The sequence below is a fragment of the Phalacrocorax aristotelis genome, chromosome 12 (assembly GCF_949628215.1).
Source record: "Phalacrocorax aristotelis chromosome 12, bGulAri2.1, whole genome shotgun sequence".
NCBI classification, from domain to species: Eukaryota; Metazoa; Chordata; class Aves; order Suliformes; family Phalacrocoracidae; genus Phalacrocorax; species Phalacrocorax aristotelis.
Window position 1 is genome coordinate 14,193,553 of NC_134287.1, and position 24,075 is coordinate 14,217,627.

Below are 24,075 nucleotides of genomic sequence, written 5' to 3' on the forward strand. Positions count from 1 at the left end.
GGGAAAGAAGACTGACATGCTGGAATGTGTGATGGAAAAAAAGAAAATATCTGAAGAGGACTTTGGCCATTTCCATGGGGAATGGAAAGAAGCCAACTTTATAAGGTCAGCTGGAGAAGGTTCGTAAGGGCCACAATGTAGTCAGGAGTGCTTTGATAAGACTCTTGGGACCAAGTGAAAGGGAGGTATTCTACCCCAACCATTCACTACAAAGCACAAGTGTTCTGACACTTAAGCAGTGCCAAAACAGTGTCTTACATTCAAATTGTTAGATGAGGAAGAAAATCCAGTCCAGTATAATTTTTCATTTTCTTACAGCAAGTCAGGGCAGAGCAATGTGCAAATGCTGGATCACCTACAGTGATGTCTGGCCCTGCTAGATCCCCTGCCCATCTACGACCAATTTTACTTCTGTATTACCGGTACAGCTCACACTACCATAAACTCTGCTCAACAAGAATTTATTTGCATGTTACCTATGACCATAGTAAATTCTCTGCAGGGGATGTTTTACAGACCGGTGCACCTGAACAAACTCTAAATGACGTGGCTTCCTGTGAATGAGCCATACAAAGAACACAACCCACAGGATATCCTATGTATCTCCATGCCAGTAACTTTTAGCTTCCTTGTCTGAAAGACATTTTATTAATATACAGCCTCTAATATTCATATCCAGACAAATTATCAAAGTTCAAAGGGCCAACTGACACATCAAAAAGAGTAAATTGTCCAACAGACAAATTAGTGAATATGGGCTTGGAATTGCCTGGTGCATGCAAAAAGCCAGGCTCCAGCATTTATCAGTGCAGCATTATTGCCATTAAGCATTTCATCCAGAAAGTTTGTCTGGATAAGCTGAGGTGACTCCAAGGGTAATTGCAGATCATCTTGGCATTGAAATTAGGACCACTTTAGGCTGGGGTTTATTTGGATGGCAAAGGAAGAAGAGTCCATACTGTCTAAATGCTGTAAATAACCACACAGAACAGAGGATAACTACTGAGCAGTTATACAGCTGTGCAAAAATACTGAAATATATCATAGCATTTGCCCTATTCACCTTTTCTCCTTAGGACTATCTCTCACAAAAATTGAGATATGAAGTGATTTAGTGACTTTGCCATGTATGTATGTCAGTAAATGATACTATCTTTAAGGCAGTGCACTGAGACAGGTATGTGAAGGTGGTGAGCCTAAAAACGAGAGCAATATCTCTCAAGTGCCTCCACTGTTTATTCTGCCAGAGTGGTGACAGCTATGTGAAAAAAACATGGGAAAAGTCACTCTTTCAAAAACAGCATTCAGTTATTGTGTGGGCAAAATATCTGGTGTGTCACTGCCACAAATTTAGCTTACCCGTAGCTTATCTTCAGTCTTAGTGGATTGCTTACAGTCGGGGTGCCAGACAGTGGAACCTGAGGGAGGTAAAAACACTTTTTTATTCAGAGTAAAGCAGATGACTTCCAGTCATAACAAGTCAGTTATTAAAGAGAATCCCTTCATTGCATTAGATGGTTAATTTGTATGAACTATGCAAGTAATTCATATTCAATTCTAGCTCATGGGAAATACAAGTGAAACAAACAAAAAAATATATTCAAATCCTTGGCCCATCTACAGCAGCTTTTTCCTGAGGTTGTGAAAGCACTTTGCACATACTCTTAATTAAAACTCAAACAGACTCAAGCAGCAAGTCAGCAAGCACCAGGTGGAGGAACTGAAAGACAGAGGGTGCCTCTGGGCAGGATGGAAGGTAAGAGCAAAAGCACTGGGCCATGATTACCTGATCTGTTCTCCCCTTATGTACTGAATCACATGTAAAAAGGAAGTTCTGATTTTAACTCCATTAATACGGGGAAAGTCCTATAACTTCCTTGAGCAATAGGTATCGTTCAGTTACTGTCAAGTCCTACTCAGATCACCTCTCCGCTGCAATTATGCAAAATGCAACAGAAAAAGCAAAGTTAGAAAATTCACAACACAGCAAAGTCAGGGCTGTGTCTCACCCACTGCACTAAGCTAGAGAGGCCAGTATGATGCAGGTGGTGCAAAGCAGCATGTGAGAGAGCCTTTCCCTAGATCACAGTTTACCGTACTTGCCATTGGCACACACATCATTTCTACCCCTTGCTCTGCAAGGTTAATGGCATGTGTTGCACTGGCATTTCCACAGAGCATAGCCGAGCTATTCATCCTACTAAAAAAGGCAAGGTCTCTGCTGTTTGTGTCCCAAAACATGGCATTCTCTCTTATGCTCTAAAAATGGAAATATCCAGCTGTCCCCAAGGGCTGAGCTGTGTCAGGGGCAAGCAGCACTTCCATCCCATTTCAGTTCTCCTTCAGAGCAGAGTGAAAACTATGGTCACTGCTGGGAAGCTGCTGGCAGGTGTTAGCCAAGTTGAAATGGAGCAGAAGCTAGTGCTGATTTTTAACACTGACTGCAGCTGCAGCCAAATTCCAACTTCATTCCAGTCACCACAAAGCCAATACGGAGCCTTGTCTGTCTGCAGGGGGGCAATGTCACCTCTTCACTCACTCTGTCCACAAAGAAACCAGAGCAAAGTCCAGGTCTCCTGCTGGTGACTGTTAGTTCAAGTGCAGTCAGAGGAAACCCCACCCTTGGAGTCCAGGAGAGGTATGGGTCAGGGCTGCCACAAATTTTGTTCTAACAAGCCCTTACATGGCTTGGTACAGAAGTAAAGACCATCAGGAATGATTTCACTTCCCAGCAGCACACAGTGTAATCATCATCAGGAGACTGGAGAGAACGCTGTGACTCTGGATCACAGGTCTGAGATGCCTGGCTTTGAGACTAAGCCTAGGAAGAAGAAACTGTGCATTTGGCAGAGGGAAACAATCAGACAACAGGGAGAAGCGTACCTACAGCCTTCTCTGTAAACAAACAGCAGCCTCAGAGCCAGAACCCCACAGAGCCTGCGAGGTCAAGAGAGAAGCATGCCCTGTGCATTTGCTTAGGAGGTCAGGCACTCAGAAGGAAGGGAGTTCATGTTATAAGGCTGATGAACTAAGACTGAGAAGGGTTAGGTTCAATTCTCAAATTCAGCTGTGAGCTTCCTGTATGACCCTGAGAAAAATTATCTCTGTTCCTCTGTACCTCAGTTTCTTTTCTATTAGACCATCCTCACCATCAAAGAAAAACCTGCCGCTGCATTTTCAGGCAGTACTTAGCACAAACTGGCGCAATTTTAAGGACATCCCAGGAGAATGCTGGAGCTGCTGAAAGTGAAGAAGTGCAATGACTGGGTGTCATTTTCATGATGAAACTTAGCTAAGGGTTGTGAGTTGGTTTGTTGGTTTTTTTTGTTTGTTTGGGGTTGTGTGGGGTTTTTGTTTGTTTGGTTTTTTTTACAAAATGATAAGAGGTTTGAAATATGTGAAATGTAAAAATACAAATCAGAAAGAGCAGGCCTAAGAAGTTAAATGCTAATTTTTTTTGTGATCTTGAACTCTGAGCCATCTACCACTTGTAGATTTTATTCATCCAAACATGTCAATCTATTTTGAAATGCTTGGAACAGAGCAAATTCTCAAGCTGCATTACCGCTCTTTTTCGTATCCGAAACAGTCCCGCAAATTGTGGTTATTCCCATTCGTAACATATGTTTGATTGCTCAATTGGCAGACACCAACCAATGTGTTTTTCAATCAGCTTTTTACTTTGCACGTACCATTGTTTCAACATACAGCTCTCAAAATCAGTAACTCGGGCTATTACTTACACATGGAATAAGGCTGAAAGCCTGTGTGAGAATCAAGTGAAGCATCCCTCTAAATGCTGAGCAACATCCTAGTTCAGCAACAGTCTTCTGGGGCAGTACATATAGTAATATATTACTAGGAAGTCAGTGGGAAAGAGAAAGTTTATGATGCTACTTCCTTTTCATTTTCCTGTGTTGAAGCAGGGCAAAGCCAGAGTGCTTCTTCTAGCATTATTCAAGCCATCCTTAACATAGAAAGCCCCAAAATAAACAGCTTGTTTTATCGTGTTCTCCTTTTGCAGGTTTGCCACATATTTCTAATATAAGTAGCTACCACAAACCTGTCAGGCTCCTCTAGTGTTCAAAGCAATACCAACACCGTGGTATTGCTTTTTATTTTATTTATGTATTTATTTATTTATTTTATTTAATGTCCTGTGGAGAGGACAATTGGAAGTGAGGTGGAAGCTGCCTGCTTTCATATATTTTATCAATAATGTGAGCTTGTTTCTAGCTTTAGCATTGTGGTGTTGTATTTTTAATTCAGATAAATGCTTGGAATGTTGTTATTCTGTACCCTAGGGTAAATGATTTGGATAGAGTCAGGATATAGAGTTCAGCTGAGAGCTTTGCACAGGAAAGGCTTTTAGCTCCCTTACACTTACAAGTAAGCTGAATTCAGCAAGGAAAGCTTTGGCAGGACAGTCTGGAGCACACTCAGCAATAACATTATCTAGTCAAAAGACAGCTTGTGAACAATAAAGCGTTGCAACTTCGTCTGCTCCTCCTCTCGAACAGAGTGATCATGAAGAACATTAACTCAGAATCACAGAAGGAGAGATACAGCCAAGAGGAGAATGATGGCAGATCAAGGAGCCAGGTGTCTCTCCTCTCCTCTTTCACATCACCTGAACTTGGCCAGGACAAAATCTAGCCTTGTTTAAGTAGCAGCAATACTTTCTGTCTTATCTGGATCTGCAGAAATTTACACCACAGCCAGCCCAATCAACACCAACTCCAACCCTGCTACACTGGTGCAAATGGCATCAGTTGCAAAGAGCTGTTACTAATAACAGCAAAGGCTGGGCTGATGCTCACCTTGAACTCTGCCTGTACTTATCATACTGTGATGTGAGGAAACCAAGAAGATTAACAGTTATCAGATGCCATAACTGCTGCTTTCAAATTAGACTTTCCAATTTGCCATCAGAAGGCAGTATTCCTAGCCAGCCCTCTTTCAGCCTCTCCTCACTCTTGCAATGCAGAGCTGCTACACAATTCGATATCCAGTTCTGTGCACGGCTGGAGTAGGATGACTGAGGTACAAGGTCAGCAAGAGATGAGAGAGATGGACTGGTAGGGAGGGCAAACTACAAAATAACACAAGTTAGCTTCAGAGGAATTCCTTACCAATATTATCTTAATTTGGTATTCCTCCAGAAGGAATGTCTCCTCAAGATTTCAAGAGATGGCTGCAACCACACTTCATAATTTTTTTCCTATTCATTTACAGTCCTTTCAGGTATATCAAGCAAGTTTTCTAAAACAAGCATAATATACAAAATCCCAGTATGAATCTGCCTTTTTCACTTTGATTTCTGGCTTGCATAAATGTGTATTGTATGTCTTTCTACCAACAACAATTACTACTACAGCAAGTAATAAAAATAACTGGAGATTAATAGTTAACATGCTACCTTCTGGGAGAGTAGGTGGAGTTCAGAACAATGACACTTTTCAGTCAAATAAAAGAGCACATTCTTTTTTATGGAAAAGATAATGAAAAAAAAATCATGCTTGGTAATACCTGGGAGTGTGAGACGTTAATAAAGAAAGAGGAGATGAAAATGAACATACAGGAAAGAAGTGACTGTAGAAAGACATAAAGTAACTAGGAACAAAAAGAGAGATGTGACCAAATACAAGGAAAATAGACAAGGCAAGAAAATATGATTAAGAACTAGAGGAGACAATCTGTCAGTGCAGCACGTGAGAATGAGAACTACATGATTCAAGACAAGCTCACTGCAGTTTTGGAAGTGTTTCCATTGCCTTTTACAGTTTGGAGTGTGGTCCAGAAGAGCAGAGAAACTGATCAGAGAATTCAGGGGGAACCCTCTAACTTTGTCTGGTATCTCATCTGCCAGTCTGTGTGCTAAGCTACTCATGAGATGTCAAATCCAGAGTCAGCCTAATAAATTTCATTTTTGATACACAGCTTTTGAAAACAGAATCTGCCTCAGCTAGGCTGCAGAGTCACTGCAAATCCACCATTATGATCACCTACTAGGTTGAAAGGGTTTCAAGTGAAAAAGTATGAGAACACGTAATGAAGGTAGGATGGCTAGTCTTCCTTGCCCATATTACATGGGGATGGTTGATAAATCCTGAGGTCTGTGACAGAAAAATTACAAAGTCTGATTTTCTTGTTTTGGAATGGGGACATCATTACCTTGCAGATACATTTCTTCTCCTTCCGTGAACATTTGGTTGCATCTGCTGCATCGTGCACAGCTTGGATGATAATGCTTGTCACCTGCCTGAACAAAAATGAAAAAGGGAAATGAGGGATCAATGCATTGCACTGCTTTGTGAGCACTCATTATTTGCTGACAGACTATTACTATTTTTCTTCTAGTTCACCTGTTATGATACAACATTGCCTTTATGGTGTGACAATAGCTATGAGAATGTAAGATCTGGCATACTTCTTCATTTCAAAGGCCTGTCTAGTCCAGTATCCTGTCCTCAGAGGCGAGCAGTGACTACTTGGGGTAAAAGGCTGTAAGAAACAAGACAATGCACAACAGCCTTTCCTCTTCACACCTTCCTATTCAAGTAACCAGTGGTTTAAAGAATTCCTAGCTATCGGCTATGGCACAATCTATCTACTCTCCATGATTTGCCCAACACCTTTTTAAATCTCCCATCTGTCTAACAGTCCAAGGCAATGAATGTCACACCTCAGTAGATATTTGTGTAAACCTGCTGCCTCCTCATTTTGTCAAACAACATGTATTTTCTCAGTTGCTCCATTGTTACGGATGAATTCAGACAATGAAAAACAGTTTTCAACCTGCTAGTTCATTCCTTGGCCTTCTTCCCAACGCTGCTGATATGGGCATCGAAAGAGTGACCTTTCTAGAGCCATTTGAGGGACCACTAACTTAATTCACAGATGCCTGACTTCAGAAGCTACACGAGCACAGACAGCATGAGATGAATTTGAACTACTGATGCAAAGATGCTACTCTAGATCCTGTTACCTAAATCCAAATCCACTGAGCCATTCATTCTCTTAAATACAATGATACCCATAATAAACAAGGCCTATAAGGACAGGAAAAAACAAGGCACAGATATTAATGTGATTTCTTCACCTTAGGAGACCAAAGCAACCAATGTATTAACTTCCTTGCATCAGAAACTAAGCATGCAATGTCCACATCAGGGTTTTTTAATGAAAAATAATTAATCCTAGAAAACAACCCTTAATACTGACAAGCAATAAATTCTAAAGGTCTTTGAAATTGTATCTGGCTTTCCAAACAAGTTAACCTCAAATCCTTTTTCACAAAATATTTCCTATCCACTGAGATATTATATATGCATAAGATATCTGTTTACTCTGTAGCTGACTTGTAAAATGTCATCAGATCCATCTCCTACTTCATTATACTCAAGACTAACATTACTAAATTCAACCCTTCCTTAAGTCTATTGAAATGAGTAATAACATATTTCTGGTTCACATTTGACAATGATTTTATAGGCTTAGTATTTATATGAGATGCTGAAGTATATGGATTAAAGTACCTGAAAACTACCAGAGAACCAGATCTACCACCCAGCCCTTCTACAGGTAAAGGTGCACCATTTAATGTTAATATTCTCATTTGTTCCTGCCTTAGTAGCAGAGTACGTGGGTTTGATTTTAGGGAAGGTTGGGAACGGTAGAGACACAGACACTGTGGTGTTTGTGGACATGACTATTTATCTTTCATTGTCTCTAAGAACAATTCCCATCCAGGAATTTCAGCAATACAAGGCCTGAGAAGAGGACTAAGTGTGCTGCTAGTTTAGCCATATACTGACTCTTCAGTTGCAAAAACCCTGCACTTTTCTTACTGAGGTACTGCCTTTGCTGTTGATTCCAGCTCCTTAGAGGACAGCATCCACCAAACAGGGAGACTAATGTGATTTAGTATTTTTTGCCCAGCAGTTTTAGAGCTATCAGGCAAAAAATCTGCTCTGGTAAGAGGCAGAATGAAAGGTCACTACAAGATATGCCTATTCAAGGAAGAAAAGCTAATGAGGGATGAAACACAGAATTGATGCTTGACTTGCAGCAACAAAACCAATATTGTACTGAGAAGGAAAAACACAGCAAATACTCATTCTCCTTCTATCATTTACATTATTGCTGTCCTCGACATCTCTAACTCTCACTATAGCCATTATTTAACCCCTGAGGTGCCCCGTCAGGTCCATTAAAGACTGGAATTTAAGAAAATGAATCTCCAAATGTACCTGAATTATAACGCTGGCATCAAACCACAGGCATTCTGATCTTGAATGCAGATATGCAAAAACCAGCTACTTGTATATATATGCAGCTAAGGGCTGCGAATACTGAACAGGGTTCAAAGGTAGATCTCAAATTCAGACAGCTCAGCATTCAGTAGAAGCCAAGATCTTTTTCTGCACTTTCTACTTCATGCAAATAATATTGTACATACAGAGGAACAGCAATTTTATCTGTGTTTGGCAAAACCCCCAAATCTCAACTTTTGAGCATTCCTGAAGTTCTTCAGCAGAGTGGGGCCCACAGATCTGCTTGTCACAAGTGATTTCAGACGTATTTGATTTAAAGGTGATGGCAAATCTGATGTCCTGGGAACCGCTCCCAGTTAATGAGATATAAAAAATTCCTAAGAAGGCTGAATCACTGCCAGAAAGGATCTTCTCCAAAACAGGAAGACAATAATTGAAAAATAGATTTGAAATAAAAAACCAGGAATCTTTTCTGGGCTCTGCCTCTCTCATCCAACTAAAGAATATCTCTGCAGCATTGTTGTGATGCTGCTTAACAGAGCTCAAATTTTCAGTAGGCATATGGATTTTTCTGAATTAAAATCCATAGCTTCTTGAAAGGTAATCAGTAGGGTAGCTAAGCAGCTATATAGTCTGAACTGGAAAGAGTACAGAGGCTGTTATATTATTATTAAGTAACCTCTGAGATAGCCCATCTGAGAAGGGACTGTGTCTGTGAGATACTTACCAAATTCCCAGACACAAAGGACTGAAACTTTTGTACATAAGTGTTATCAGATGAAGTAGGTTTTATAAAGAAATCATTCCTACCAAGCACCCTGATGCTCATCTAAGGCAATGGAGTTTGAAGAAAGGTAGTTGGAATCCAGCTGAGATATCTATATTGTGAGAGAACCATGGCATGTGGAAAAAGAAAAATCACACATTCACACCTGTACAGTTTCAGTTTCTGTTCTTCCAGTTTTGCCTTTGACGCATGGTGGTATTGTTTGGGGTTTTTTTTTGAGGTTTGTTTGTTTGTTTTTTGTTTAGGAACAAGAAAGCCATACTGCACTTATGTTTAATCAAATGCTGCATTTCACTGTCATAAGCAAAAGGTGCCAATGCTTTGGGTTTTGAGTAGCAACTCTGGCAGTCTCATCCCAGGCTTCTGAGATTCCTGTTCCTTGTTTTGCAGTTAATTCACAACAACTTTGGTCAGTTATTTCTACTAGCTTCATCCTAAAACAGTCTGTATCCGGTCCATCTAATGCTAATATTAACAAGTCTTTCATTTGCCGTGATCATCTGATAAACGTTCCACTCATTTTTCTCCTCATCACAAAGTTTTTCTTGAGGATACTTTAGAAAAGGGCACCTGGATTCAAGTAGTCATCTGTTAATTGCTATTAGCAGTTTACATGTTTTTAAAAGCCAGGCTATTTATAGGAGAAACAAAACCAGAATTCTTCATAATGTGAAGTGTAGACCAGACCCGTGGCCTCTCTGAAGACTTGCTGTCTTGGAAAACTTCTGACATGCTACTGTCAAGAGGTTATAGTTTAAACGATGTACATGTGTGTCTTCAAAACAGCCAAAGAGACTTATTTCAAGTTTATTGCATCTTTCCCCTAGGCTGAAACAACTGGCCAAATTTTAGCCTAGTGCGAGTTATGAATTAACACCATGCCCCAGCAACACAAGCTTGCTAAGAGGAACCCTAACACATCCTGCACTGGAGAGGTTTTTTGGGAGTTACATGCCACAGCAGCTGCGGTTGTTGCTGAATGCTTCCAAACCTGTTTCATGAGTTTTCTGCCTCAGTAACGTTTCTACAGCTCAGGAGTGGAAGCCTTTCTTCAGTGGATATCCACTGGAAAACAATTTGGACTTCAACAAAATCGAGGCTAATCTTGCCATGCCTGACTTGCTGTAATCATATGAGAAAACTGGTTGCTAAAAATCAGTCGTTTACAATATATTGGGAAAAGCTTTTGGATCTACAGGGGATTAAATACTCCCATGTTTTAGAGATCTGTTCTTGCTCAGCTCTCAGGCTACTAAACCCTCATTCAGTATGGCCAATGTACAGCTTCCTGTAATCTTATGCTACTGTGCTGTGGACTGCAAGGCTTGCATCTCAGTCCTGTTGGCTGTAACAAGTAGTGTTAATTCAGTGCAGGTTTGCCCTGCACATTTTTTTCAGCTGGGATGCAAGAGGGTTAAAGTCACTTCCTTCCCACTATGGCTAGCTCTCCTTACCCCTTCTCAAGTTCACTTCACATCGAGAAATCCCTTACCGTGAGTTTGCTACACAAGGAGTTCTCAGGTGGCACCTTGTACCTGGCCATCAGCAACAAATCACTTATTCAAAATACAGATATGCAGCCACTAGGTTTTGATCTGTCGTATTGCTTCTGATCCCTTCTGAATTATTTCAGCTTTGGTTGAGGTCTTCAGGACAATACAAACCATCAAGTGTAAACTAAACTATGACCCCTTACCTTAGAGGACTGTCCCTAAACTAAGTCTGAGCAAGCTGAATTCATTGCTGAAAATACCTTGGTTTTGCTTAGCTAGAAGTGCTAAAATCAACCAAAATAATATTGAACATCATTACTCTTACTTTGCATATAAATTCTTAAATGGAATTGAATGAATTGACAGCAAAGTTTCTTGTCAAATGAAATATTAAACCTACGTGTTGCTGTCACTGCTTATAAATTCTTTGTTAAATCAACTGGCACTTGCATCTCCAGTAGAAGCAAGGAACATCAGTTATCAATTTATAAAAATAGACAATTTCTTCTTTCCTATTTATCTTCTACCCACACCGACAAATCTAAAATAGGTTTTCAGATGAAATTCCATTTAAATACAGTAGGCAGAAAAGTAGATTAAAAAAAGTAATAGTATGTACTCATTTATCAAATACTTCCAGAGCCTCAGAATTGCAAAATGAAGGAACAGTGGCCAAAGGTATAAGTGTCATTATAAATGTAAATATACAGATGTTAAATTTGAGTAGCTTTCCATGGTTTTGCAAGTCTCACTGATTTGTGGCTGACCAGTGATATAGGCGTTCTATTTATTTTCTGTACATTACTATCTACTGTACACAATATACACATTATATGCATATTCGTGTACAAAAAATAGGTTTTAACATTATTTTGCATAGTGTTTAGGTTTTATTTATTCTGGTATTTTCAAGATTCATACTGGAATCAAGTCTTTAGCAACACTGAGCTTCAGTTTCCTAGTCTACAAGGAAAGTTAAATAACATTTAATGTCCCTCATAAAATACTTTGGAGAAACACTACCAAGAAAAACCATTACAGAAAAATATTCCTCACGACCAGTCCTGAGAATAAAACCACGTAAACACCTCTCCTCTAAAGCTTATGAATGATGGTCAGAGGCTCAGTGGTCAGGATTCATGGATGACGCACTACATAGCGGAGCTTCATGTGTATTTTATGCGGAAGGCATGTCCCAAGTAACATTAACAAAAGTACAAGCTCCATTGTGCATCACAGCAATACAGAGACCTAAAAAAACAGTTACTAATGAGAGACCAAATTTTTCTCTCAACCTTTGCAGAGTGACAGCTATCAGTTTTCAGTCTTCTTCCAGCATACTATTCTCTTAAATAACTTCAGCTGAAACACACAAATCCTCCTCGGCTGATTAAACCAGTCTGCAATGCCATTTTAAAAGCCACTGTGTATTCTTTACGGAGCACTTTGAAGGCTCCCTCCAATGGAGGAGTAATAACCCTCTACTATTGACCAGAATGGGAAAGATCCCAGAACACAGCCATCGCACTATACACTTTGTGCAAAAACACTCATTTGCCTTCACTTTATCAAGATACCTGTGGAGACCTCCTGAAGTCAAAAGTGTACTAGTACTCACAGGTGTCAGGGAAGGCAATGGTGGGTATTGCAAGAATGATTCCAACCCAGGAGATACGAGTACAGCTGCATGCAAGCTGATGTGACGTGCCCCAGAAACCCAGCATAAAAAGTGCCTGCATTACAGCTTCCCACAAGACTAACTTTTATTGTCTGGGTGCTTGTAGAGCTCTAGTCTGATTAAATAAATGTTTTCCTCTTTGGTGAATGTGAGAGCTTAAGATTTCCTATTACTCACTTCTGTCCTGCCTTCCAGAACAACAGTGAACAAGAGCCAGAGAGAACAATAACAAGAATCCCTCTAGGAGAGCTCACATGCCAGTAGGTCTGGTAGAGGAAGAACTAATTACCAACAGACATTTTCTGCTGGCCAAAGGACACAATTAAGTGCATATTTGTTGTGTTACATTTGCACAGCTGCGCTCACTCGCTCTCCGTTCAAAGGTATCTTAGCAATCACCTGACAAACAGCTATTAAACACGTAGAAAGCTTTACTTTTCTAATACTATTTAAATACCACAAAAACTGCTGTGTAGTTTTAAGTGTACATTTAAGAGTAAAAGCCCCCGCCCCTTTTCTTTTTTTTTTTTTAATTTTTTTATGAACAGGTATAATGGGCCCATTTGATGGACAAACCTAATCAAATATTTAGTTTTATCATGAAGAATTTATCTGAATTATCTGAATTATCATGAAGATTTATCTGAGAAGAATGACCTGATTTCTTAACTCTTAAGGACTAAGGAGCAGCACAAAGAATAACTCAGACTCATCATTTAAACCCCTTAAGGAATGTCATGAATTGTAAAACAGGAACTGTGGCAGTAGCCCACCATCTTCCAGCGAAGCTTTATTTTAATTACTTGCAGAGGTCACAGAACCTTCAACCTTGTTTGATGTTCGGTATAACATCAAATTCCATTGTTTCCTTCTCTGCAGGCTTCTGTGATCTCATGGGTGACCGGAACATCACAAATAGTATGAAGACCAAAATTTGCCTCTAATAACATCCTGACCCAAACTGTCCACTCATTTTTCCCAGGCTCTTATCTTTTTAGCAAGCCACTACAAATACCTGTGCCCATATACAAAAATAAAAGTGCAGCTCCTTTTCTTGCAAAAATTTTCAGAATCTACCATAATTTTCTGTTACTAGCACAGGAAGGAAAGTGTAATACATTTTAAACATTGAAAAAATTCTAGCCTGATAAATCCTTGTTTGATACGTATGTTTAAAACCAGGACCTTCTAAAGCTGTTGTTAACACTACTGTCACAACATCTCAATAGAAACAGCTCTCAGCACAGTCTCTGCCTCTGTTCAACCTGAGACAGGATGAGCAGTGGGAAGCAGAGCTCACACTGGCAGTTCCCAGGCTGATGGCACTGCAAGACACAAGACACCACACCGGGGGATAGTGGGAAATGGAGCATGAGACCCTAACTGTAAATCCGAATGAGAACACGCATGCAGAAGACATGGAAGACCCTCAGAGCCTTCCACTGCTTGCTGTGCTGCTAAGGGTAAGGCAAAACTGCAGCTGTCCTGCTGCTACGAACACCTGCACTGTTAATTCATGCCTGGTTTCTGAATTTTTATACAAAAATACTTCCCAGCATCCCAAAAGTGACTGCCAATGTCATGCGAACATTCCTTAAGAGAGGGACTATAATAAACTTTGTAACTTATTAGCATTAATTCCGTCAGCGTATGATATTGTTATACTCATTAGTTGCTGCTAATAGCAGTGCAATTATTAACTGCTTGGAATATCATTTTTCCGTATAGCAAAGATATGAGTAATGATTCAGGCTAGATAAATCCCCAGTTGCACAACCACTCTGCTGGCATGAAGAAACAGTCCTCATGGCAGCTGAGTATCAGTTGGACTGACTTCAGTAAGATCTTAGCAGTCACTTGTGACTGCACTGGCAGCTCTGCCTTGAGTTCTCACTTTCCTGCAACATGCAATGTTGAGCAAGCTGCACTCACAGGTGAAATGCTTAACTACCAGCTATGGTCTTTATGGGAGCTGCTCATTCTGTCTTCATGGGGCAAATCCACCTATTGCTACACATAGGACCAAAGCTATGAACTTCTATTATCTATACAGTTAACAGCAGGGAGTTGGTATTATAAAGAAGGTAATGCCACTCAACTAAGAAATGTAGCCACAGTAGCCCAAAGTGGCCACTTAGAATACTCTGGGCAGTACAGAGGAGAAAGCAACAGCTGACACAGCTTTATTGCCAATTGCCAGGATTTCAGCAACATCTCTGTTAGGATCCTGGGTTACATTTATGCACAAAGAAACCTAATCCCAGTGACAGGTAGTTAATCCGAGACAATCCAGAGGAAATATATGTACCAGATTTTATTAAGGTAATGTGTATATTCTGCAGAAAAGGAAGGCTAACCATTAAATGCATGCAGTGTTTTCTTTAGGCACATGTTCTGTTTTTTTAGTGAAAGGGTAAGTGAATTGCAGGATTTTCTAGGTAGTTTTATTCTAATATAATTACAATACAAATCTGTCAATTCACTCCCTTTGTGTTAGGTGCATATGAAGGCAAAATCCAGCATTTGCCATTAAATTCTTTCAAACCATGTTTATTACACAGATAACATTTTTTGATTTTGAACTTTTCAACAGCAAGTATTTGGCAAGGCCTGATGCAAAACCCTCCTGTATTTCTGAACAATGCTAGAACAGGTCCAGTTTATAAGTGCAGGTGTGGACTTTCTACGTCTTCTGTAATCTTTAGGCTTCACAGAGCATTAAAGAACTGAATATTCCATTATCTTGTATACATTTTGTCCAGAATGGATTTTACCATAGTGCCAAGGGCCTTTTCAAAAAGCCTAATAATAATACTGGCATAACTATAACTTTGTCTCAACCAGCCAGTAAAACAGCTCTAGTGATTACCAGGACTGCTGTGCAGGTCTGCTGAGCTGTACGGTTGAGTGATCGGTCTCTCTGCGGCAAGGCAAGAAAGCCATTCCAGACACAGCTTCGAGCCTGCTAAAAGCAAAGCCAAGCCCTTGGCTTGGTTTGCTGCTGGGTGCTAGTTATATGGCATGAGTCAAGGGACAGCATGGAGTCTTATAAATGGATTATGTACCGGATACATACAATATGCAATCTTCCGTAACACCAGGAATCTCCCACTTTCCAAGTCATCTTCACGTTTTATTTTGTTAGTTGATAACAAGACTGCTGAGTTATCAGGAATATGTGAGTACAAGTGTGAAACAATAACACATTTCTCCTTTTAACTCTCTGCATGACGTGACTGTTACTCCCTCAACCTGTCCCTCTGGCTGAACTTCTAATAACAGAGCTTGAGGTATATGCATTAGGAGATCATGGTAACTGAAGTTGTATTTGCAGTGCTGCAACAATATCTCCAAAACAATGGGAAGTATCTTAGAAGACTGAGATGCTACTACTTTCTTTAATTAGAAACAACTTTTTGAGTCAGTAGAACTATAGCTGACTCCAACCTGCTGAAATCCTGCTAAAAAAGTCAGTAACAAACCTCCTCTGTATCTTAAAAATATCCAACAGAATAATTTCATAAATCAAAGTCTTGCACCTGACAGCAAGTAATAAGCTAGTAAGCTAGTCCACATCCTAACATAAAAAGGTTATTTGTAATTCAAAAAATTAGCAATTATTTCCATTCCAGACATGATTTGATTGCATTTATAGACAGACAGAAATAAAGATCAGTGTTACATGTGCATATTCGTACTCAAGAATCTTAAGAAAACTATAGCTAGGCAGTTCACTGACAGATGGATGTGTAAGCAGGGGAGACTCTGCTGAGCCAGATACCTCAGAGAATACTTCCTTCTACCCACAGCATGAGGTACCTCTACTACTGACCAAGATAACAATATAAACCCTTTCCTCATAAATCTGCAGATGACTCAAAGACAATGCTTGTTTAAGCTATCAAAACGCAACACGTATGTTTTAATAGTTTAACATAATATGCCTGCAAATCAAGAAAGCTAGGTCCTGTGGGATTGGGGGCCACGCTGTGGGCGACAGTGACTGAGAGGGGCAGTCTGAGAACATCGTTACTAATCTCCCAGAAAATGCTCTCAGAGTACTTGAAACGGCTGGCTCTTCTGATCATTTAATGTATACAAAGGATATAAAGGCAAAGCAGAAAGAAAGGCTTTGCTTTTGACTACAGACACTGCAACTTCACCATTATAACAGATGAGCGTGTACATATGACTTTACAGAATAGAGTTCAGTGGAGAACCATCAAAACGTGAGCCTTCAGCTATGAACCTGAAGGACTGAGAGTCAAATCACTATTTGGAGAGAGGCTTCAGAGATGAGTAGGTCACAATGGACAGGTGATTAAAAGTGAAAAAAGTAGATAATAGCAGGGAAGAGCATGAGCTTTTCAATCCCACTGAAAAAACTATGACAATGTCAAAAAGCTGAAGTTGGACAAATTTAACCTCAAAATAAGGTGAAGTTTCTATAAAGTAAAGGTAATTTAAGGAGCAAGAGGGAAAATTTGTGGCCTTACAATCATTCTGCAGTCTTTGTGACAAGGCAGGATAATTTCCCAAAGGATAAGCTTTCATTTGGTTTCGAGGGAAAAGCTCTATGATTTTGAAAAGAGAAGGTCAAGCAAGATGATCTTAGCAGTTCCTCTGACCTTAAAATCCATTCCAGTGGGCTTTACATAGAGAGAAGTTTTTATACATGCATCAGGCTGCTCCTAGGGGGAGCACAGGTCTGGACCAGAACAGCAGAATAATTAGAGTCAGGGTCTAATTTACCCTTGAAAAACCTCCAGTAGGGTTGCATCAGTTCACTGAGAACTGTCTCAGTGAAGCAACAAAATCCCTAGTATAGCAGGGGCTTTGCTGCTAGATGAGAGCTTTTGATGATGTGGCTTGTGGTTCAGAGAGACAGTTCAAGTGCAACACCAGGAGAAGTTCTGGGATTGGGAGTGCTGTGTCAGTACCAGAATTGCTACTGACCCAGAAGGTCCAGCACTGAGACGGGGCTCCGTTGTATGGGGAAAGTTGAGAAAACAGACCAGCGTAGCACGAGGCAAAACTCACGTTAACCTATTCAGTGGGCAAGTGCAAATCACTTTCTAACTGATGCAGCAAGTCAGAGTTTGGGAGATTAAGCAACTCACCTTGGATCAAAATCAATGCTTGCAGCAGAGCCAAGCAGAGAACTCAAATCCTCAGACTCCCAGCCCTGCTGGACCTCCATGTAGCACACCACTAGATCCAAATAACTGGAGCTGATTTTCTTGTCCATCTAACACAAAACTGCCTTTCCAGTTTTCTGTCAGAAGGCTGTTTCAGGATCTGTGCAACCTTTGGCATGTGATTTAGCAAAGCCTGGCCTCCATTCTGATGTCTGCGTTCAGTTCAGAAGGAGTGTCCCAAGAACAACAGAGAAATAAAAGTTGCAAAGGCCAAAAGAGGGGGGAAATGAACTAAGCATGAGGTCACACACAGTACATTGATAGAAAATAACCAGAGAACAGGAAACAGAGGTGGCCTGTAAGAAACAAAGCAGACACGAAGCACTCAATATATACTAATTTGTACCTGGTAGACTCACAGGTTGTTCTAACAGGAAAACATGTTAGGAGTGAATTGAGCAGGGAATATTTTTTCTTTTAGTGACTAGAGCTTGCTCTTGTAGCAAACTGATCCTAAAAGTCACCGTTTTTCCGACTATTCTGATCCATAATGCTTTAAAAAGTCTAGAGAAGGGGTTCTATCCTTGATTAACTGCAATGCTACCTGCTACCTTTGGAAATCTCTTCCAGCAGGAGGTCACAACAAGCAACAGATGACAATCTGGGCAAGGGACAGATTTTCTTCGAATATTTTTCTTCCCAACCACATTGCCATTAACTCCAGAATCACCAGTACATAATTATGAGCCTGGATTTCACTACATCCAGACATTTCTCAGGAATCCTTGTTTTGTAATTCTGGCCAAAATGTTTATGTTATACTAAATTTAAAATGGATATAACAAAGGACATGAAGGTAACCAGTGGATAGTTAGTGCAGACAAATAGTTGTCTCAAATAGAGTAACTTTGAATAAATGTCAGACCACTAACATGTATTCTGCTAAAAGCAAAGCCTTTTATTTTTGGCAGAAGTCCATTTTTTTTCTATTTGTCAGTTTTCTCACTGCTGATACACATGATTTCCAACACAGATCCAAAACTATGCAAGCATACTTTCAAATCCTAGCTGGGGTGAACATCCAATCACAGTATGTTCATCAGAGCCAACACACAGGGATTTTACTCCCTACATTGTTTTCATCAGCTCTGTATAAAATCAAGATTTCTAGTTACCATGGGAAAAATTTTCCAAGAAAATAACCATGATAGAACATATTACTATGGTGATGAACAGGAATGAGGTGAGGGACATAACGCAGAAAGGGATACCTACCATCATTTGCTGCCATTCAGTTTTCAGCTGAGTACAGGGTCTCCACAATCATTGCCTCAACAGCAGTAGTTCAAGGGTGCTGCTGAGATAAGTCTGCTTAAAGTTCTTTTCTGCCTCAGCTCTTACTCTCCTCATTGCTATGAAAAAACATTTGCCAGCCAAGATACAACTGCTTTACAGAATTCAACGCAACAGAAGATTCATCTGTATACATAACAAATCTCTCCCAAACCCTACATGCAAAAGTCAATTTCTTAACATTTTAACTCATACTCAAATGATTTATGATGCTTGTTTCAGAGACTACTGCATCCCACAAAACATCCCAAGGTGGTTTCACAGACAGTTTAAATGCCAGAGTATCTGTGTTGCTGGTGATGAAAAGGTGCATCTCTTGCTGTGTGCTATTTTTCCCTCTTACAAAGAAACAGGCTTGTAATAAATGCCATACGTCCCAGATATCTACCCAAAGAACTATTAGACCTGTATGATCTTCTAACGTAGCAGGAGCATGTAATGAAAATCTACCCATTTTGTGCTCCAGGTGGTCATTTCAAACATTTAATCACCCACAAAATACTGTGTGTATCATATTTCTTCATCTGTAAAGCACTTGCTCAGTAAAGACAGGTGTTAATTCTATGGACTTCAAAGTCCATAGAGATTCCAGACATATCTTCTAGGTTTGTTTTTCTTTCTCCCCCCGCCCCCGAAAGCACCCTGAGAAGGCAAACAAAAGAGAGAGGGGACTGAGTCCTCACAGAGTGAACATTAAGTACAATACCCGGATGGAGCCTGTTGCAAACAGTTGACAGCTATACACTCGCCCCAACAGGCTCTTCTTAACTTCAGGTTTCAAACATGTTATCGCTACATTCTTCCCAACAATTACTTTTTACAGGGGACAGGTCCCAGTCCTATCCTGCTCTTCTAGAAGTCAGTAACAAACTCTCCACTGAAGTAGGACCTAAAACGGGACTTAAAAATGAAAGATCACAATCCTGCAAAAAAAAAATATTTCACCACTTAATCTATTTTTCATTGTGATCTCAGTCTGGGAGAAACAAAAAATAACTGGCTGAAATTATTTCATATTGCTACAGAGTGCCTCACTTTCCCCTATCACTGCATCCCAATTGACAGTGAGACTGCGGCACTGGAGGAAGTTTTGTTTGCAGTGTAAGAACTTCATTGCAGGGATCACTATTAATTTTGTATCTGTTATCTCTGTTGTGGGTGATTGTGGCAGGTAGCACTAGCACAATGCAAATGTTTAATAGATGAACAGAAGCAGCAATGGGAGATACAAAATAAAAATAGAGTATTACCTTTTCCCTAAAGCAGACTGTTCCAAGAGGAGAACATGACATGTTCTACAGTGACAACCATGCAACTGAGTTCTTAATGCAGCTATGTGACAAGAAAAATAAAGTCATCCAGGTAAGTTACTCCTCTACTGAAAACTGGTATGTGTTATGTGCACCTCTAAGACATGAAAAGCTGCTTGCTTTAAGTGCCTGTTGTGCATTACTGGAATACACTCAATGGTTACGTATCACAAAGGTTGCTGTTGGTGGCAAGAAACTCTAAAGTATTTTAATCAGCCTGCTAAATTTTTTCAGTAATATTTAGTGCAAGAAACACACTAGAAAATAGTTAACTAAATCAAAAAGTTAAAAGCTGAAGATACTGTGCTAGGAAATACAGATCCTAATCAGCAAGACTGTACTCATGAAAGCAATTTGTACAGATAAGCCATATTTTTATAGGCACCTGCAAGATTTCACAAATCCCTTTGTGACAATAAGGAAGTTTTAATTGGTTATTTTTTCAAATTACTTGTTACAACTTGCTCTTCTTATTCACCATCCCTACATCCTCTTAACACTCCTCCCATTGCTATTGATGCTCAAGTTGACTGAAGGATGGTTTCCAAACCACTGCTGCAAAGTTAATGCCTTGTTATTATGCTGCCATAGCAACCAAACTTTTGTTAGGGCTCTGTCAACTTCAGACACTCTTTTATCATCTTTATCTGTCAAGTCTTTCCCAACTACAGATAACCCTCTTGCCAAATTCAATCTTTTGAGACGGGTGGGAGAATCACCAAAATCCTGTTAGAAAGATTTTTACATCAAGCAAGTTACGTAATTTTTCTGGAAGTATATTTATTCTAGATTTTTGACCCTGTGCATGGTGTGATGTTCTAGGCAGTTACAATAGCATATTTTTCATCAGGGAAGGGTATTCTAAATTAAATCTATGCTGCTACTCAGCTACACAGACAACCTGTCTGAACCATTTACCCATATCCTGAGTTATTATTAAACTTCTCATTTCCCCATTTTTATGCAAAGAAACCCCACATTAGGAAAAAAAAAAATCAGTACTCTACACTAACTGATAAAACACGTTTGTCAGCAAAAAGGCAGAGAAACTGGAAACAAACTCTAACCTTATTTCTATATAACAAATCTCCTGAAGTGATCAAAAAAGCCAATAAATTGCATTAAGAATTATTTGAGATAAAGAAATGTACGGTTCCTCCATACATCAGCAATCAGTTGCAATCAGAAACAGCCCAAGCTCTATGCCCTTCTCCTCTCTTCCCGGCAGTTTAAGAGCATGTTAGCTGCACTCTCTTTACCTAAACCACAGAATTGCACACAGCTTTTTAAAAAAATCCTTCTGGTGTACAGGAACAAAAGTACAAGTACCCTATTATGATACCACTGGCAAGTTACTCAGTCACACCACAAAGTCGCACCCTTCTCTACCCCACAAAAGAAAGCCATGACCCCTTCCACTTCAGATCTAGTTTCACAGGAAGGAGTTTACCTTCTGATAATAATTCTTCTGTCTAAGTCCACTCCATCCGCAGCCCGGCAGGCAGACTTCCTCCACCTCCGTTCAAATTCAGAGCACAACCAGAAGCGATGTGCGTATGGCTTATGTTCTCACCAAAGCAGCTCACAGTGAAGTGCCTGTAACTGCACCCAGCCCTGAGCCTCCCTCCTCTGCTCGCACTCACACACTCCCCTGCACACACCCACCAAAACAAGCAAATAATCCTCCCTGCACATTAAACCCACTCCGGCAGTAACTTGGCCAACCCACTCTGAAAAAGGAAAAGGGGGAAGAATATCAGCTCAGGCAGGGGCAGGACCATTTCTCATCACTTGTGTGTAACTATTTGATGTTGATACAACTCAGAACACTCCTCCCTTGGGGAGAGGCATCTGCTGAGTATGAAATCAGCACTCTCTTTCTCTGGAAGTTATTAAATATGACTTCCACAGCTCCTGAAGAATTTATACAGCCTCCTGGGTGTTAGTCTAGTTTTGTCATAAACACTTAGTTACAGTGAGATTATATTGTGGTCAAATTCAGATTAATTCCAGCAGAGCGCTGGGGCCACTTCTCACACTGGTACGTTATCCCTTTATCCTGTTTCCACATTTTGGGCAAGAAAATGCTGCAGACACATTCTGTAAATATTTGATGAATTTACAGCGGGCCCTGTGCACTGACCCTATCCGATCTCTCAACAGGTATTTTCCATAATCAAAAAAGCCCTATGGTCTGCAGCATATACCTGTCTGACTAAGAGAGCAAATGGTCACAGCATGTGCTTCTGATTTTTCTTATCATTTAACTGGGACATTCAGGCAACGTGTTCATGTTTTCTCATTTATTATAACAGTACTAAAATTAAACACAAACAAAGCAAATCACAGAACTAACAAAGCATGCACTGAACTGCACTGCTTCTTCTCATTTGCTGTGTAGCCTTTTCCCCTGCATTTTTATGGTGTGTGAAAATGACAATGGTGACTGGGAAACACTGGTTGAGAGCAAAGTCTCTCCAACACCCAAAACAATAGACACCTAGTGATATGAAAACAGAACAGTAATAATATCAGGGATATTATTTTATCACAACTTTAACATACGACCAAAACCAAACCCATTTGGACCCATCATATCAATCTTTGTTCAGTTCATCAATTGCTTAATTTATAAAAGTGTTTAAAATTTTACATCACCTCAACCTGTATTACCAGTTCAGGTTGCATCATTAAAATCCAGTAAATGACACATTTTGTGATACTTCCTGCATAACTACTATGAAAACAGCCTTGCTAAATATTTCATTCAGCAGAAGAATAGATATTAGCCTTTCATTTAACATTTCTGAATGTAATTGAAATAAATCTGTTTGTTTTAAGAGTTGTCTACACACTTCCTCAATCTAGAAAGCGTATTGGTGTAAGAACACAGGACCAGGCACATGAATGTACTGAAGTACCTAACTAAACTCTTGCATGCATGGATCTTTGCAGAGAAGGGTGATATTTTCATGCAAGCTATGAGCCAATATCTCCTTAAAATAAATTACTTAAACATGCAGGCTACTGAGTTTTCCTGAAAGTCAATCAACAGAAGAATCTGCATACTAGCATTAACACCAGCAAAGTTGCTTGCATGTTTAAGTGTTGGGAGAAGGCACATCCTTGGACAACATAAACATATTCAACATCTTTTAGTAAATCATTTACAGTTCATTTGGGAACCAGCAATGTTGCTACTGTCATTTATTTGTTATCTATTTATTTAGAGCCAACTCATTCACATGTAAAGAATCAGCAGAAACTTTTTTAACCCCTCACAGCATAGGTTTCTAAACCTAGCTCTGAAAACAATACTTGAAGGAACTTACAGGCTCCTGTGGTTCACATTATTTGTCTCTTAAATATGTATACAGTTTCCTTACACAACCACAGCAGCTTTTGTTGTTTGTTTGGTGTGTGTCCCCCCACCCCAGTTATCATTAATTTCTAACTTCACAAGTCAAGGTGTCTCAGAATTGACATGTTTCAGAGTTAGCTGCAGCACAGATGAGACATCTTAGAATTCTGGCACATTACAGTAAGAGTATCTACAAGTACAAAATCATCTTCACATTAAATACCACATCTTAAATTACTAGTCCTCTTTAAAATCAAGGGAAGCTCAGCATAAATTACAATATTAAAAACACATTTGGAACTTGACCTTGCAGGCTGAAGTCAAGGGAGCCTTCTGGTACCCTGGCATTTCCCTTTTCAGGCCCATCTGTTAAAATGGCATTATGCCACTGCTTACAAGGTGGGGTGCAAGTTTCAACAGTGCACAGGAAACAAACACAGGGCAGGCAGCAGCCCCATCAGAACAGGAACTGGAGCTATGCACAGCCAGGAGAAATCACACAGTGGCTTTTTTTTGCAAATTAATATTAAGCATGTAGGATTATAAAAATAAATGGGCAGAGTAGCAAGATAGTTGAGGGATTTGGTAGTAGATATATATATCTCCATCTCTAGATCATGAGATAAAATCCTGTTCCTATCAGTAATAGCCAAAAAAAGTGAAAATCATAAGACCTGAA

General features: G+C 39.8%; 1 protein-coding gene across 2 annotated transcripts in view; it reads right to left on the minus strand.

Moving 5' to 3' along the window:
- The window catches only part of ABLIM1 (actin binding LIM protein 1), a 221,427-nt gene that overhangs the window by 50,259 nt on the left and 147,093 nt on the right, over window positions 1-24,075 (minus strand). For both annotated transcript variants that reach the window (XR_012662910.1, XM_075108029.1), the window contains 2 exons: window positions 6,175-6,262; window positions 1,360-1,418 (listed from right to left, as the gene is read on the minus strand). Coding sequence is in view for 1 of the 2 variants with exons in the window: in XM_075108029.1 (XP_074964130.1) it covers window positions 1,360-1,418; window positions 6,175-6,262 (147 nt within the window). In the remaining variant the exon portion in view is untranslated. The remainder of the gene's footprint in view (window positions 1-1,359; window positions 1,419-6,174; window positions 6,263-24,075) is intronic.